Source organism: Coenobita brevimanus, chromosome 93, assembly GCF_032717465.1.
Source record: "Coenobita brevimanus isolate Jiangsu-jjx chromosome 93, ASM3271746v2, whole genome shotgun sequence".
Taxonomy (NCBI): domain Eukaryota; kingdom Metazoa; phylum Arthropoda; class Malacostraca; order Decapoda; family Coenobitidae; genus Coenobita; species Coenobita brevimanus.
This window is the reverse complement of record NC_137046.1, coordinates 41,866,167-41,883,221: the sequence shown is the minus strand read 5'-3', so window position 1 is coordinate 41,883,221 and position 17,055 is coordinate 41,866,167. Positions and strand designations below refer to the sequence as shown.

The 17,055-nt window shown below is 43.6% G+C and overlaps 1 protein-coding gene across 1 annotated transcript in view; it reads right to left on the bottom strand.

Moving 5' to 3' along the window:
• The window catches only part of LOC145412524 (transmembrane protein 19), a 47,833-nt gene extending 35,810 nt beyond the window's left edge, over positions 1-12,023 (bottom strand). The window contains exons 1-2 of the mRNA XM_080282417.1: positions 11,800-12,023; positions 4,139-4,246 (exon numbers count right to left, since the gene is read on the bottom strand). Of these exons, the coding sequence (XP_080138543.1) occupies positions 4,139-4,246; positions 11,800-11,896 (205 nt within the window). The 5' untranslated portion in view covers positions 11,897-12,023. The remainder of the gene's footprint in view (positions 1-4,138; positions 4,247-11,799) is intronic.
• Between the last annotated feature and the right edge of the window lie 5,032 nt (positions 12,024-17,055).

Sequence of the window (17,055 nt, the reverse complement as noted above, 5' to 3'; positions counted from 1 at the left end):
TTGTATGACCGAAACCTGTGGTTTTTTTCACTAATATCAGATGGGACCACCACTCACCTATTGATTCACATACTCACAATAGGCTGGTCTCTTTTTCACCACTTATTTGGCGATTATTTCCCCATGATCCACAGAGAGCTCCGTGTGTATGTGTGTGTGTACAGTAAACTCCTGACTATCTGGCGCGCATTATCCAGCATACAATATTATCCCGTGTAGCCAACAGCTGAATTAAAATGGGATCTGGCAGTAAACATAAAATGTTTAACATTATCTGGCATGAAGGACCCTGTCTACTGGCTAAAGGTACATTATTATCTGGAATGAGACAGTTGTCATCAAACATCCAGCCATAATCACAAAAAAGGAAAATAAAGAAATACACAAAAAGAATGGGGTTATACTGTACTGTAATATGAAACTGGTCAGTGTTGAGGTTCGCAGGGTTGACGGTTGGTGGGCCTCGCAGCTTACAGGGTGTTGGTGGTGGGCAGGGAGGGAAGATGCAGTGGTAGGGAGTAGAAGAGTTTTGATTAACTAAGGCAGGGGAAGGAGAATTCTAATGCAGATTTTTCACTGACTGGCAGCAGGTAGGTGGATGTTCTTTCACTCTCCACTGTATTCCTCTGCCGCAATGGTGCCGATATACAAATATGCCTACTTTGCACTCTAAGTCTCTCCCAAAACATTATTATTGTAATCACATTATATGGACATCAGTAAATCCTACATTAGTGCTGTATAATGCAAGACGTGTTTGGTAGGGGTTTTACAATGCATGTGTTTATACAGTACTGCTGTATGAAAGAAAACAGGTCTCCCAGCTGAGCGGACTTTTATATTATCACGATCATCATCATGAAATTGCTTCTGTACAAAAGACTACAGTGTATTTATGAGTACATTGCAGTATTTTACTATTAAGAAATCCATTAGCTGTTTTTGGCACTTTAAAGCATTCTGTAGGAGTCAGACAGTGGATAAAAGTTACAGAGTTGGGGTTTAGGGGCCCCTAGGAGAGAACTTTTGCATAATCCAGCAGCTCTCTGGCCTTATTATGCTGGATAATTGGGAGTTTACTGAATACTGTACATGCATACATGTATTTATCTTTCAAAGCGGTGCTCATCATGGAAACTTCCCAGGGAATCTTGCCTATCTACATGGTTGTCAACCAACATTATTACAAGTGATGTTTTTACCACCAAACACCACTACCATGATTAAGCCTGTGCATCACAAAATCAGTGGCTAAGGAGCTGTTCTTTAATACCACCTACAAGGAGATGTGGTAGGAGACAGACAGGCAGGTGGAGCTGGATGGTGTCGAATGAGAGGAGTGAGGTGGAGTAGAATCTATATCTTGCATGCATTCAGCTTAAAAGATCGCAGATCAAAAGATCTTACCACATAATTACCCAGCTTGGTCATCAACAACAACCTCAATGCTTTATCAGCTGTAGCACAGGTAGTGTACATCATACATGGGGAACCTTTTGCATCCATAACCAGGGAGGACAATCACAACCTACTATACTGTATGTGAGAGCTGTAAATAGAATCAGTGAGCTCAACAAGGAAGTCGAGGAGAAGGCATCTCAAGAAACCAAGGAAGCACCAGTGGTAATACAAACAGAACCAGAGGCCTAGCATCACAGAAGGCCCAGTGATCTACAAATCCTCACTGATGCCAGAGACAAGGTGCCTAACATTTATCACAGGATAACTTACAAAGAATTCAGTGCAGAGACAAACCATCTTGTACACAAAGTGATGCAGGACCTTACCAACAGCTAAAGAACAGACCCCAGCAATTTATCAAAGCTTACGTATTGCCACAGCCACAACCAAATTCACCCTCCTCTCCCCACAAGCAACCCAGGACCAATTACCCACTGCTACACAGGACTCTCAGATGGCGACACCAGTGGGTCTGGGGTTTCCTGAGATGCCTGGTAGAACTGCAGAGGAGTCAGAGGTCAGCCCTATTCCCAACACTTCAGCCTTGGATCCCCATCCCAACATCAAGCCAGTGGTTACCGTTTGTTCAGTTGATTTTTTTTTCCGTTTTTTTGTAATTCAGTACAAGGAAGAAGCAACCAAAGGCCAAAAGCCCATAAATTGTTCCCTCCAAGAAAATAATAAAAAGATAATCTATCAATCTATCTATCTATAGCCAGATGCCATAATGCAATAGGGGATGGCCATTTGTCTTTGAGTTTGTGGTTTTATGGGGGGTGCCACTACCTTTCGGCCAACCCACTTGCTGAGACGTGGGGAACACATGTGGGTTGGTTATATGGTTACCACCCAGCATTGTAAATGGTTTCCTGGCTTACACAAAACCATTTGGCTTGTCACTCAATGCACAGCCACCTGACAAGGAAAGAAGAGTCATAAAGAGTGACAGGAAAAGTTGGAGAATTAGGAAGAGAGGAGGGTGGACACAAAAATTCAATGATAAAGGTGAAGGAAGAAGCAGACAGCACTACATAAAGCAAGTGGATCATGTTCGTCGCCACCTACCACAAAAAACAGAGAGCCAAACTCAAGATCCGTTCATTTCGAGATGTCTGGATACACCGCATTTAGGTCATAAGCAGTAGGAAATAGAGAGAGATAAAAACAGCCCCAGAGTTGACCTGCTGCATAAAGGAAAGACTAGAAGTCCTCTAGCATTGGAGAGTTGGACAAAACTGGGACGAGAGTTTGTTGCTAGACAGGTACTACACACCCAACATAGTGGTGGAGGAATGCAAGCAGACAGTTCAGAGCAGCAGTGACTGCTGAAGTAATGATTGAAAAGACAAAAATGCAACAGTGCAGCAAGTGATACAGGTTGAAGACAGCTAGTAAGAGTTAATGACACAAAAAAACTTTGACTCCACACTGTTGCTTTATGCTGTTTCCAATGTCAGTCTTAAGTCTGTCCTAACTCTGAAGAGTGGGATATGTCTCTGGAAAGCATATAAGTAAGCATGTTTGGCTATATAATGGTCTTGGAGGAAAGTGGAGGGTCAGGCTGATGATGATCTCAACACATTTGCCCACATATAATGGGCTTCAACTGTCCAATTTGCACAGATGCAGGTTAACCTTAGGTTTAAGAACTACATAACTTGTAGGATAACTGTATTTTCAGTCTCTTGTACCCTCAATAAAAAAATGTATTGGCACCCTTTTAGTATGATACACAGACTATGATTTACAGGAAATGACATGGTTATGTTGCTTTGTATCCTTCATTTGTTTTATATTTTTCTGATACAGTAAACAGCTGGATTCATCATAGTCATATTGCACTACTTGGATGAAACAGACACGTCAACACTACCAACTGAACCACAGACAAAGCATTTCACATCTTATCCAACCCCAGGATGCCGATACTTCTTTTACTGAGGGTACAGAGTGACCAAACAAGTGTTGGACTGGGAGAATTAAATCCCTTTCATGATGTACTGCTTAGGGGATGTGGGAGCTCCACTGGCAAGCACTTGCACAGCAAGCTCTGTATTACTTAGACTCCTATGGCAGAGGCAAGGAGAGACTGAACTTGTAGCATCCTTTCTCCTCTAACTCCATTCCTAATTCATTCAAAATACTGGATTAGAATAACAAACATGCATGCTAAATATTTCCCAGCAATAAGTCACTGATTTCTTAAGCTCAAAATGAAGTTCTAAAATTCTGAATGCTTTCAATTTCCAAAATAAAACAAACAATGCTATGTATTGGTTACAAAAAAAGTTAATATTAAGGCCATGACAAGCACAACCTAAAATATCGAGCATCCCGCTCTATTTATTCAGTCCCTCTCTGAAACACCAATTTGGGTGGCTGTTCTATTTCTCACCCTATGGAAGTATGTCATACTCTAAATAGTTTTCGAGAGTTCATGACAACTCTTCCCTAGCACTTTATTCTGCAAATTACACCTCAACACCCTCTTGCATGCTACTGATGCAAATTATGTTGATATTAAAATTATATGAATAAACAAGACAGTGTCTGGGTGAGATATGTAAAATAAATCACTATGGAAAAGGTGCTATGAACCCTCCCATGCTACGGAGAATACAGGTTTATATGTTCTGAAAGGACAGCAGAAGTATGTGTCTGTGCACTGTATACCCACCAGCCACTGCGCCACTGAAGGAGACTGAATGTCTTCGGAGCCCCCAGCATGCCACTAAGATGGGCAACAGCGTTGCATTCAACCATCGCACTGGTGACACCACTTCACCTTTGAAGGGAAAACACAGCGCAGAGATCAGGACCAGATATCATGAAACATTACCAGGCATTATAATTTCTTAATCAACAATAACTTAGTCTACAACTGTTGTTTTCAAACAAAACACAGTTCAAACATGACATGTCAAAAAAATGTTTAACAATCACAGTAGAGTAGTAACTTACCAGGCAGCTATCATATGCCTAGCTATGAAAGAAGAGGGTACTGTAGTACAATGTCTCAGTGAGAAAGAAAAGTTAAATAAAACTGGCCATAAATCTACGCAATTGAAAAGGCCAAAAAACAATGCCACATCTTTCTTTGTCAGGAGGGTGAAAAGTATGGCGATGGTGGCCGTTATTACAATATAAGTACCGTAAATCATTGATTTTCTGGCACCTATGGTTCCAGAGCCTTGCCAGACTATCTGCTTTGCAAGATCTAATACTCTATCTATCAGAGCCATGCAAGACTATCTGCTTTGCAAGATTTAATAATCAATCTATCTACAGCCAGATGCCATAATCCCATAAGAAGTGGCCATCAGACTTTAAATGAGATGTTTTATGGGGAGGGGCACTAACCCTCTGCCAACCCACTTGCTGACATGTAGGGAACATGTATGTGGTCATTCTATGGTTACCACATAGCGCTGTAAATGGTTTCCTGGCTTACAGGAAACCATCTGACTTGTCACTAACTGTAAAGCCACCTGATAAGGAAAGAAGAGTAAGAAAAAGTGACAGGAAAGATGGAAGAAACAGGAAGAGAAGAAGGAAGACAGAAAAAGATGACAAAGGTGAAGGAAGAAGTAAGCAGCACTAAACATTGTACAATGGACATCCTTAGTGTAGCATTTAGGGTGTCAGCTCCCCTTCAAAAAATAATGAAACTCAGAAAGAGGGGATTGTGTTATGCACTCCAAACCTTGGTCCTCTACTCAGGGGCATTGCCTTTGGGGTGGGGGGAAAGAAAGAAAGAAAGAAAAAAAAAAAGATACCGTAGTATTGTGATACCAGCTCTAACATATGGTAGCAAAGCTTGGACCTTGTAAGAATGACATAAGTCGAGGGAGAGAAGTGGAAATGCGTTTGGGAGGGGCTTATGGAGCTTCTGGTATATGAAGAGACAGACTGACACATGAGACGTGAAGAAGCATTGTGGTCTGGATGTAGATGTGATAGAAAGTGTTGGGAGAAATACATAATGAGGCCCCTAGTAACATAGTGTACCAAACGCCACATGTTGAAAACGGAGAAAAACACAGTTAAAGTTGCGTAACTTTCAAAATGCCGTAACTTTGGAACTAGTGAATATTTTATAGTGCTTTTTCTTTTTTTATATTTTAGCTTGAAGCTTGTACCTTCACGTCATGCTAATCTTCGTAGAAGAGAAATTAGTAGTATTCTGAAAGGTACAACAATAGCTGCGTTTTTCTCTATCTCTATCTATCTATTGCCAGACGCCTCAATCCCGTTTGGGGTGGCCACAAACAAATCGCCTCCAAGTCGCCCTGTCCCCCGCCATTTCACTGCCCCGCTCCCAACTCACACCCCCCTCTCTCATATACCTCTCCACCCCATCCCTCCATCTCATCCTCGGCCTCCCCCTCCCTCTTCCCCCCTCCACCTCACTCACATACACTCTCTTCGTCCGTCTTTCACCCTTCATCCTCTCCACATGGCCAAACCACCTCAGTGTGTTCCTCATAATGCTTCCTATCACAACCACATCCACACCACAACGCTCCTTTATATCCTCATTCGTCAGCCTGTCTCTCCATGTGACTCCACAGGCTCCTCTTAAATAACTCATTTCCACTGCTCTCACTCTTGACTTGTGTCCTTCCAACAATGTCCAAGCTTCACTTCCGTACGTTAGAGTTGGTATCACAATACTGTCATGTAGTAACTTTTTCACTTCCATGCTCACTTCCCTGTTTCTTATCACTGCTTTCAAGGAACCAGCAACCTTTCTTCCCTGCTGTACCCTTTCAAGCACTTCACCCTCCAACCTCCATCCTTGCTCATCTCCAGTGTGGTTATTGAGAGAGAAAAGGTACTCTCAGTAAGCATTTTTAACAATCAAACCAACCAAAGACATCAATGGGAAATGTTTACAAAAGCGAAAGCCCAGTGTTCCTGAGCTTCTTATTAATTATTTTGTGCCCACATCTCTGGCCTCCTCGCTCTTTTTCTGTTATGAGAAGGACCAGCAGCTTTTTGCTCACTGCTAGAGTCACTCATGTTCTCAAGACAATGAAAAAAACACTAAAACAGCTCTGAAAATAGCCAGTTAATCCATGCAGTGTTCTAGGCCGGCTGGTAAACAAAAAACTGCGTCGTCGCGACAGATTCCCAGATCGCAGTTGCCAATGTCTTGCTGAGCTCTCTGCCTTTCCTATTTTCTGTACATTATGGCTAACTTACCTTTAAAATCATGCAATTTTATGCTAAAACATTCCATTATGTTAGAATAATGGTACAATAATTAATAATGCTATAAAAAAAATGCATGACTGTGAGCATAAAGAAATGCTAGTATCTGATAACACCACACAACACACTGCTGGGAGACACTTGGTACATTCTGTGACCAGCATGAAGGCTTGTCGACGCACTGAGGTGAAGCGGGCAGTGAGACCATGTTACAGAAGAGGAATTTGGACCCTAATGCCAGTTGCTTTCTGTACCTCGTGGTTGCTTTCCACATCAAAGAGGGTTTGGGCTACATAGTGGTATACTTAATTCATTTTTGCTTGCAGTGGCGCTTGGTGCACTATGTTATTAGGGGCCTCATATACAATACTGAGGTGGTTTGGCCATGGAAAGAGAGAGACTAATGAGGAAAGTGTACGTAAGATGGAGGGGGGTAGGGAAGGGGAGGCTGAGAATGAGATGGAGGGATGGAGTGGAGAGGTATATGAGAGTAGGGGGTGGGATATGGGAGGCAGAGTGATATCAAGGCGATTTGTTTATGGGCACCCCTTATAAGATTAAGACATCTGGCAACAGATGATAATAATAATAATAATAATATATAATAATAATAATCCATACATCCATCCATCATCCAATCCTACATTGCCCCATGAGGAGCGTAGGAGCCCGGGGCTAGGCAGTTAGTCCCGACATTTAAGACAAGAGTGAAAATAATAATAAAATAATACCGTACATGTAGATGTGAAGTTAAATACTACTGCTACTACTACTACTACTGCTAATAATAATAATAATAAAGCACATTATTATTACTATTATTATAAAGTAGATATGCAGTTTCCTCCTGTGCATTCAGAGAAAACACGGAAACTGCATACCCAATTCAGCAATACTGGTATGTATGCCGATTTCTTTGAAACCCATCTGCTCACAATTTCCTATTTTTTATCATTATTATTTCTGGAAGTGGGGCTGACATCTCTCCCAAGAATCACTGGGGGGTCATGCTCCCTAAATACTGCGCTAAAGATGTCCATTGCACAACATGTACGGTACCATCTCCATTTTATGACACGTACTATGATATCAAAGCCACATCAGGGCTCCTTTCACTATTTCTGTATAAATTTGGTGAGGGGAGGCTAGCAACCCTAAAAATTATGGTTGGAAAATTGCATGTTGTGAGAGACCTTCAGAGTAACCAAACAAACCCACCTGGGAAGTTTTACTCAAATTTTTCTCCTATTTCTCTATAGTTTTGATTTTTAGGAGGATGCTGATGCCTCCTCAGCAATCATTGGGAGGGATCATGCTCACCAAGTATCACATTAAAAATGAAAGTCCACTGTACAACTTCTACTAAGATATCAAAGCTATATCTGCCCTCCTTTCACTATTTGTGAAAATATTTTGCATGGCAAGGGGGCTGACATCCCCTAAAATAAAGGTGGAAAACATTGTAGCTAGTATATGGTGGAAGACATTATCAAGGAACCAGATGAACTGACCTAAGATGTTGAGTTTAAATCCATATGCTACTTTTCCATTATTGATAGCTTCATTTTAGGGAGTAGGGGACCCCACAAGAATCATTAAGGGGGAGTATCACACTCCCCAAATATTGCATTACAGATGAGCCAATTTTACAAGTACTAAGCTATCAAAGCCATATCTGCCTTCCTTTCACTATTTTTATGAATTTTTTATTTAGTGGGGGGGTTGACTCCTCAAAAAATAATGGTTACAAAATTGTATATTGTACTGTACAGTGGAAAACCTTCCCAGTAACCAGTTGACCTAGAACTCACCCATCAAATAGCCCTGGAGTTGATCTGTATCTTCAGGGTGAGTTTGTAAACTAAACCCATTTGCAGTTTCACACAAGCTAGAGCATTTTGGTCATGTACAGGTTTTCCTAGTCATGTACTGTTATTCATAGTATGATTCATTCAGTTTTGATAGTGATTTCCCTCAGTTGGTTCATTTTAGAGTACACTATGTACCTATCTATCTATTGCCAGACGCCATAATCCTGTAAGGGGTGGCCATTTGACTTTGAGTTACCGGTACTTGTTTTACGGGGAGGGGCACTAACCCTCCACCAACCCACTTGCTGACACGTAGGGAGCACGTATGGTTTAGTTATATGGTTACCACCGTCATTGTAAATGGTTTCTTGGCTTACAGGAAACTATTTGGCTTGTCACTCAATGTAAAGCCACCTGTAAAGGAAAGAAAAGCAATACCGGTAAGAAGTGACAGGAAAGATGGGAGAAATAGGAAGAGAGGAGGGCAGGCACAGAAAAAGAATGATAAAGGCTATGGAAGAAGTAGGCAGCACTACATCACGTGAGTGGATGATGGTCGCCACAACCTACCACTAACATTTTGTAACTTGTTCTAACCGAAGTGAATCTGGATGGGGCAAACCTTGTCCAAACCTAATGGTCATATCACCATACAATATCTCCCACGAAGCCCATTTCTGAAGTCACGTGAAAGAGCTTCAAGCAACATGACAAATAATAAGGGGCTCAAGACTGACCCTTGATGCACAGCAACATTCATTGAAAACCCATCACAAAAATCTCTGATCACTCTCACTTGGGTGCGAGCACCCACAGCCAGCCACTCCTCAATCCCGAGCTTTCTCATTGCCTACTTCACCATCTCCCCACGCACTGTCAAAGACCTTCTCCAAATCAACAAAAACAAAGTAGAGCTCCCTTTTCCTTCCTAGCTATATGTTTTTCCTGAAGCCATCACACAATACATATGGCATCAGTGGTCCCTTTGCCTGGCATAAACCAAAACTGCATCTCATCATTAATGGTACTGAATCTTTCCCTTATCATACCTTCTACAAGTCTCTCCATTATCTTCGTTATCTAGTCCAAATGTTTTATGCCTCTATAAAATACTCATTCTAGGTCATCACCCTTCCCCTTATACTGTACCTCAGTTAATACTGATGTCCAAGGGAACTGTCACTAAGAAATGTTGTTTCTACGGGTGAGCCGTAATAGTATAACACCCTAAAACTGACAGGTAATCAGGGGATGAAACTGAAAATTTACCAACCATTACATTAAAACAGACAAGTTCCAAGCCTTTCATATGACCATTAGGTTTGGACAAGGTTTGCCTCATCCAGATTCACTTCGGTTAGAACAATTTACAAAATTTTAGTGGTAGGTGGTGACAACCATCATCCACTCACTTCATGTAGTGCTGCCTACTTCTTCCGTACGGTAGCCTTTATCATTCTTTTTCTGTGCCTGCCCTCCTCTCTTCCTATTTCTCCCATTTTTCCTGTCACTTCTTACCGGTATTGCTTTTCTTTCCTTTACAGGTGGCTTTACATTGAGTGACAAGCCAAATATTTTCCTGTAAGCCAAGAAACCATTTACAGTGATGGTGGTAACCAAATAACTAAACCATACGTGCTCCCTACGTGTCAGCAAGTGGGTTGGTGGAGGGTTAGTGCCCCTCCCCATAAAACAAGTAACTCAAAGTCAAATGGCCACCCCTTACGGGATTATGGCGTCTGGCAATAGACAGATAGGTACATAGTTTACTCTAAAATGAACCAACTGAGAGAAATCACTATCAAAACTGAATGAATCATACTATGAATTACAGTACAGGACTAGGAAAACCTGTACGTGACCAAAATACTCTTGCTTGTGTGAAACTGCAAATGGTTTTAGTTTACAAACTCACCCTGAAGATACAGCTAAAATTTTGCTCCTCTTAAGTAGTACAGTACTTAATCGATAATCTTACTCCTTTGGCATTTCTTCCACAAACTGGTGTGGGGTGATTAATAACCTGGGGAGGTGGGGAGTACAAAGTCCCTTCCATTTGGAGTTGATTGTGACAGAAAAGAATGTCAAAATCAAACGAATCACATATAAACGTATCATGAATAACGATTCTGAGCCTAAAACTGAGTAAATCAGACTTCCAGCATTTAAAGTTACCTTCCAAACTGACCACAATTTGTAGTGGTGCCCAATATATCTAGTTTAGGTAACCATGAGTATATGACACATGCCTAAGATTAAAGTGCCTGTCGCAATCTGATCAGCAGACATTTTTTACCCAGTCCATACATTTGTCAAAAGGGTTCTGCATTATTCACATTTCAGCCCATAATCAATCTGGTTGTTTTGGGGGTATTCTACTGGTACAGTTATAGGCCTAGCTCATTTGTGCAACACCTTTTCTACTACGGGGCGTTTACTGGATATCAATAATAACCGAAATATAGCATTTTTTTTTCTCACTTGGCTAATCGGCTGCCAGGATAAGAATCACGTAAATTACTCTAGCCAATCACCAGACAAATCGCTGCTGCCAGAGCCTCTGTGTGCAACAAGCACTCTTCCATTCCTGCTGTTGTTTTTTAGAAATGTGAAACCTATAAGTATGATAAGGTTGGATTTTGTTTTGGCTGGGATCTGAGTTTGACTAAGTGAGAATCAGGGTAGGTTAATGCCTAATGCATGTAATTTTCTTACTTTTTGGGGGGGAAGAGTTATCTACCGTAAAAAACTGCTTATTTCCAGCTGAAGGGTGAAAATAACAAAATTACCATATAAAGTGTGGGTAAGATGATATTTTACCACTGCAGAGGGACTAGATTTCTTTCAAATTGCAGCACTGGTAAGGTTTGATGGTTTGGGTGGCATCTACATGTTGTACTTCATGCAATGATGGACCAGGATGGCACTGTAGCTTATGAATGAAAATATTTGATCATGAAGTATTTTCTATGTAATGGTGCACCAAAAAAAATTTCAGAATATCAATATCCTTGTGCTGTCACTTCACATGCTTTTGGTAATTAGATACCGTATCTATAAACAAGAGTCAATTAGCATACCAGTAACATCCTATCGGTTGACGAAAGCCTGAATTTACCCTACCACAGAATATCTGGCTTCATTAACTTTAATTCAAGCAATTCATATCGCAAAATTAATGTATCCCCTACGTGCAGTACATCAGGTCATTATCCTGTAATACCCATGCACTCCTGAAACACCCTCGCACTTCATAACTATCTCATTAAAAACAAACTTTAAAATTTTGGCCAAACACAATGCCGATATTTACCTCCCACTGTCGAAGAAAGGAATGCGTTTGATAACCACAATATCATAGAACTTGGAAAAGTAACTAGTAAAAGAAATAAAAACTTTTGAGCCGTCATAGTGTGGAGGTCTCACTCCGCATATACCCATCCCACACACAGCCTTCACATTCACTGAACTCAGCTGATCGGCTGAGCCAGCCAGCCAGCCAGCTGAGTCGTGTACGATTATGCGAGTAACGGCGTAACGGGCGTAGTGCGAATGGTACGTTTTAGCGTGTCGTAACTTCCCATAACCATATCGGCCTTCGGGCATCCATGGGGAGCAGGTGGGAGTACACTGATTAAAGGGAAGCAGATGCTTCGCCCATGAAAACAATAATGATGACGGTAAAATTGAAGGTAGAAAATAAAAGATTAATCGAGACAATGGAAGAATTAGAAGAAACAAACAGTAATAAATGGTTGAAAGGATATACAGTACAATACAAGGATGACACTATCAACTTTGAAGTTTAAAAGTATATGGGAACAAAAATGGTAGGTAACGGGACACAGTCCCCGCGCTGTTTAAAAAGCATATTTTTCTTTGTTAGATATCTACACTGTTGTGTGAAACTGTGAATCATGGTAGTATCATATAGCGTAATATAAATAATACAAACAAAACACGTATATATAACGTAGCGTGAATTGTATATATTTATCATAAACGGAAGTTAAAATATCATTAATGGAATATGATGGCAACCACCATTTCAGTGGTCCTATATTATTTAATTTCTGCTACATTTAGTGCAAGTTTGGTTCTTAATTCATAGTTTGTTCAGACTGTAAATTACGGCTAGTGGGTATCTTCACTTATTCAGTCTCTATGTGGTAAAAATTTAATGTTGAGTAAATACTGGGACTCAACATTTTGCTCACTCCCTTCTCGCATGCGCATATAACAGTCCGGTGCTTACGTTTTTTCACGAGAGATTTGTTTTCAAAGAAACGCACGAGGACTAATGCTTAAAATAATACAATTTAGACTACTTGTGGTCTGGTTAGGTTAGATCAAGTAAGGTACTGTGCTTTGGAGGGTCTGAGAGGGCAACACCACGGCCTTCTCAAAACGTGGAAACACGGGTAATGTGGACGTTGTTGGAAGGACACAAGTCCAGAGTAAGAGCAATGGAAATGAGTTTAGTTTTTTGGTGATATTCGAGAATTTTAATGGTATATATATATATATATATATATATATATATATATATATATATATATATATATATATATATATATATATATATATATAATATATAGAATATAAGGCGGTTTTCGTTTTAAGGTATGGTCCTATGGTGTATGGTATGGGATGTGCCTCTGAACCGACAGCAGCTCACCATCCACTTCCTGGGGCAGGGGGGATGGGGAGAGTTTAGAGCTGTTGTCAGGCCCAGGTGGATTCTTCATTCCGGCTCCGATTATTGTTTGGGCTCCGATGATTCGTCGTTTGGGCTCTGATGACTCTTCGTCCAGGCCCTGATAATTCCTTGTCCGGGCAGGTCCTACAGCCAGGCTCGTCGATTCCTCCGAAAGGGAAGATGCGTACTCCATTGTCGACTGCTATGGCAGGTAAATATAAAGATGATAATTTGAGTTTCTGTGAGCAGGTGGAGATTGTCAGACGTGAAAGGATTGAACTTGCTGGTGAATCTCTTGACTGTGTGGAAGAGTTTTGTTGGTTACTTCTAAAGTTATACCGGGGTAAATTTTTAGAAGTAACCAACGTTTTCTTTTATTATTATTTTTATGGTTTCCAGTGCAAAATACCGTGTTTTAATTAGTTTTTGACCTTCATTTTGGGGGGAAAATCCCCCTTTTGTAATTTTGAGTAAGATTTCCAAAAGTGGGTTTATCCCCCCAAATCAGGATCAAAATTAATTGAAAACACACTATTCTGCACTAACCCAAACTAACCTAACCTAACCTAAAATGCCCGCGACCGGACCTTCCGCCCCGCCACCCCCCACACCACCACCGGGCCACCACCACCCCACCACCCGAGGAGGAGATAACGGTCAGGTTAGTGACCCGGGACAAGAGGGTCATCCAACCACCACTGACCTGTGCCCCTTCTTCCCGCAACTGCCTCAACACCAGGTGAGCCTAGATCCGTAACAACTTACGCGGCGGGTTGACCATCGACAGCAGTGGGGTGGGACTGATACAATATCAGTCCCTAGTAGGTTTGTGGTGACGACCACAGCCTCACCCCAACGGGACAAGAGGTCCCTAGGTGAGCCACGAGGTGCCACCGCGAGCCACGGGGAAGTACCATCCTCTGCCGCAACAACCCTGGTGAGCCACGAGGGGCTAGTACCCTCTGCCACCGTGAGCCACGAGGGCGTAATACCCTCTGCCACAACCAGGACAGGAGGTCCTTTGACGAGGGAGAAGAACCCTCTATAACAAACAGGGCAGGAGGCCCAGTAGTGGACTATACGGGGCCCACACCCCTAGCCACACCAAGGATAAGAGACCCTCACACAAAGCCACAACTGGGTCCCAGGACCGATCAACCTGGTGCCACGGCAGCTGTGAAGACAAGAGAGTCGCCTCTGTGCTACCCTCCCTAAGTACAAGAGAGACCACGGCCTCCGTGTGTCCTCTAAAGTCAGCTAACTCCTGCAGGAGTAGCTGGACACCACCCGGGAGAGTTGCCCCGAAAGTGTCACCCGAACAGAGGCCCGGTCCCAGTCGGGACCTACCTCCCACCCCCGGGAAATTCTTGTCTTCCCCAGGTACCAGCAGGAGACGAGGCCGCAGCCCACACCTGACGGCGCGTCCCCCGGCAGACCTCCGCAGCCCTCGGACCCCCAGGCGAGCCCAGCAGCCCGTCAACGCAGACCTCCCCCTGCCGCAGACCCTACGACGTCAGACCCGTCTGCTACACCTGTTTGGCCCCAGTCCCTAGGGCCAACATAGACAGGCCTCCCTTCACCGTGACCAGAGGAGGGCCTACAACAGGTCGAGACCCCAGGCAAGAGGGTCTCCCTGCACCGTGACCAGAGGAGGGCCTACAACAGGTCGAGACCCCAGGCAAGAGGGTCTCCCTGCACCGTGACCAGAGTGAGGACCTACAACAGGTCGAGACCCCAGGCAAGAGGGTCTCCCTGCAACATCGGACCCGGGTCGAGTCTCCCCCCAGCGGGTACGGTGATTCCCGCCACGGGTACTGTAGAGCCCCCGGAGGTCCCCTTGTAGTGACAAAGTGATATCGCCCCAGAAACTCGGGCAAGATTAGTGACTTTTTCCTTTCCTATAGTGAGACAGAGATAGTGATCCAGTGACAAAGTGAACCAGCGGGATTACACCGAAAAGTGTCCGTAAATACCTTCCCTTGGAAAAGACTATAAGTTCTGGGCCCGTACAACTAGTGCTATTCCAAAGTACAGTCTAGAGGAGTCCCCCCCACTTGCCAGTGTACGCGCGGGCGAGAGTTGCCGCGCCGAGCCCAAACAGTGAATTATAGTGATCTGCTCCCCTTGTTCTTTTATAGTAATAATCCCTCCCCGGCTCATCAAGCCCAGACATCTCGATTGCACCAGTACCCTAAGACCTTTTGGACTTTAATGCAAGTTAGTCTCATTCACTTATGGACCCTTAACCTATTGTAAAGTATAATTATAGTGTGTGTGAATATCCCGTGTTGTACTAACGTAACTTTGTATATCTGTATCCTCTGTCCATAATATCATTCTATGTAGTATTGTCACGGTGTTAGAATTAAGGTAATAGATGTGTTAAAGGTGGACTGCCTAGTTTTTATGTCCTGTTCCTTTGTTAGTGCATTACTTCCGGTCCGGAAAGAGGACCCCGCTCAGTAGCTAGTGTTTTTAGTACGAGGAGTCGGCCTAAAAACACAGCATAACACTGGTGGCAAGCGGTGGTTCTGGATCCGAGTAGCGCACGGAGGAACGTAAAAGGAAACTTGCGCAATGGCAGCTAAACCGCACATTCAGTTACGAAAATTCAACCCGGACCAATGTGACATGGATGTTTATTTGGACATGATCAAACCCCTTTTAGACATAGGGTTTGACTCAGATAAGGAGAAAATTGCAGTCACACTACCGAATCTGGGAAAAATTATCACAAATGTCGCACCCAAAATAGTCCCAGAACTTTCATGGAACCAGTTCACTCAGATAGTAAAACAGGCTTTTATGCCTTGCATGGGCAGAGTTGTCGCACTCTCGCAACTCGACGCCCTCACCTATGACGGTAACCTGGATGATACTTTCACCCAGGCTCGGCGCCTCGTCACCGCCGCTTATCCCGAAGCTGAAGTAAATACTCGGGACACTCATACCTTCAACGCCCTGCTGAGGATCCTCCCAAGCATAGTCAGGGAACACTTCTCCATATATGATCCCTCAGGAAACATGGATCAAGACCTGCAGCTCGTCAGACGTCTCCTCGCCGCCCGTCCCACACCAGAACCACTTCACGCAGTGACAAAGTTCCCCACAAACCACAACCCCCCACCAAAACCCAAGCCGCCGCCTCACCAGTCGCCTGCAGAACCACCTCCCACACTACCCAGGGCTTACCCGCAAAGGAAGTGCCATAACCCCAGGGAACAAGGTAACTTCATTAGTATAAACCCTTGGGAGCTCACGGCTTGCAGCTGCACCTGCCCCCTTCATGACGTAAGGGAGCAACTCAAGGCGAATCAGCGAAAGAATCCCCAACAAGGCCGTAGGAAAGTTTCCTCCCTTGATGACGACGCCCAGGAGGACGACGTACCACCACTGCTCTACCAAGGACCGGACGACGACGAGCACGACGACTACCCCCATCCTCAGCAGATGGATTTTTTAGGCCCGCCCCCGCACCTCCCCACGGTGGCGGGGGCAACCTCACATAGCTACAGGCCCCCAGTCTACAACAAGATATGGCTGAATGGGGTCAAGGCAAGATTGCTGGTGGATACGGGAGCAGCCAGATCTTGTCTCTACTCCCATTTTTACTCCCGCCACACCTCAGCATTCGGCCCAATTCTCCCGACTTCAGCCAACCTCGTAGACGCCGGGGATGGCCCCCTACCCATCCGTGGGGAAACCAGGGCCTTACAAACTACCACCCAACAACGAGTCTCCACCGACCACCCATTCATCATTTTTGACTCCTCCTGTAGCCAATATGATGGATATCTTGGCCTGGACCTGCTTCAGAAACTCCACACGACCACTGATTGCTATCAACGTCGCCTCCACTTCGGTCCAGCC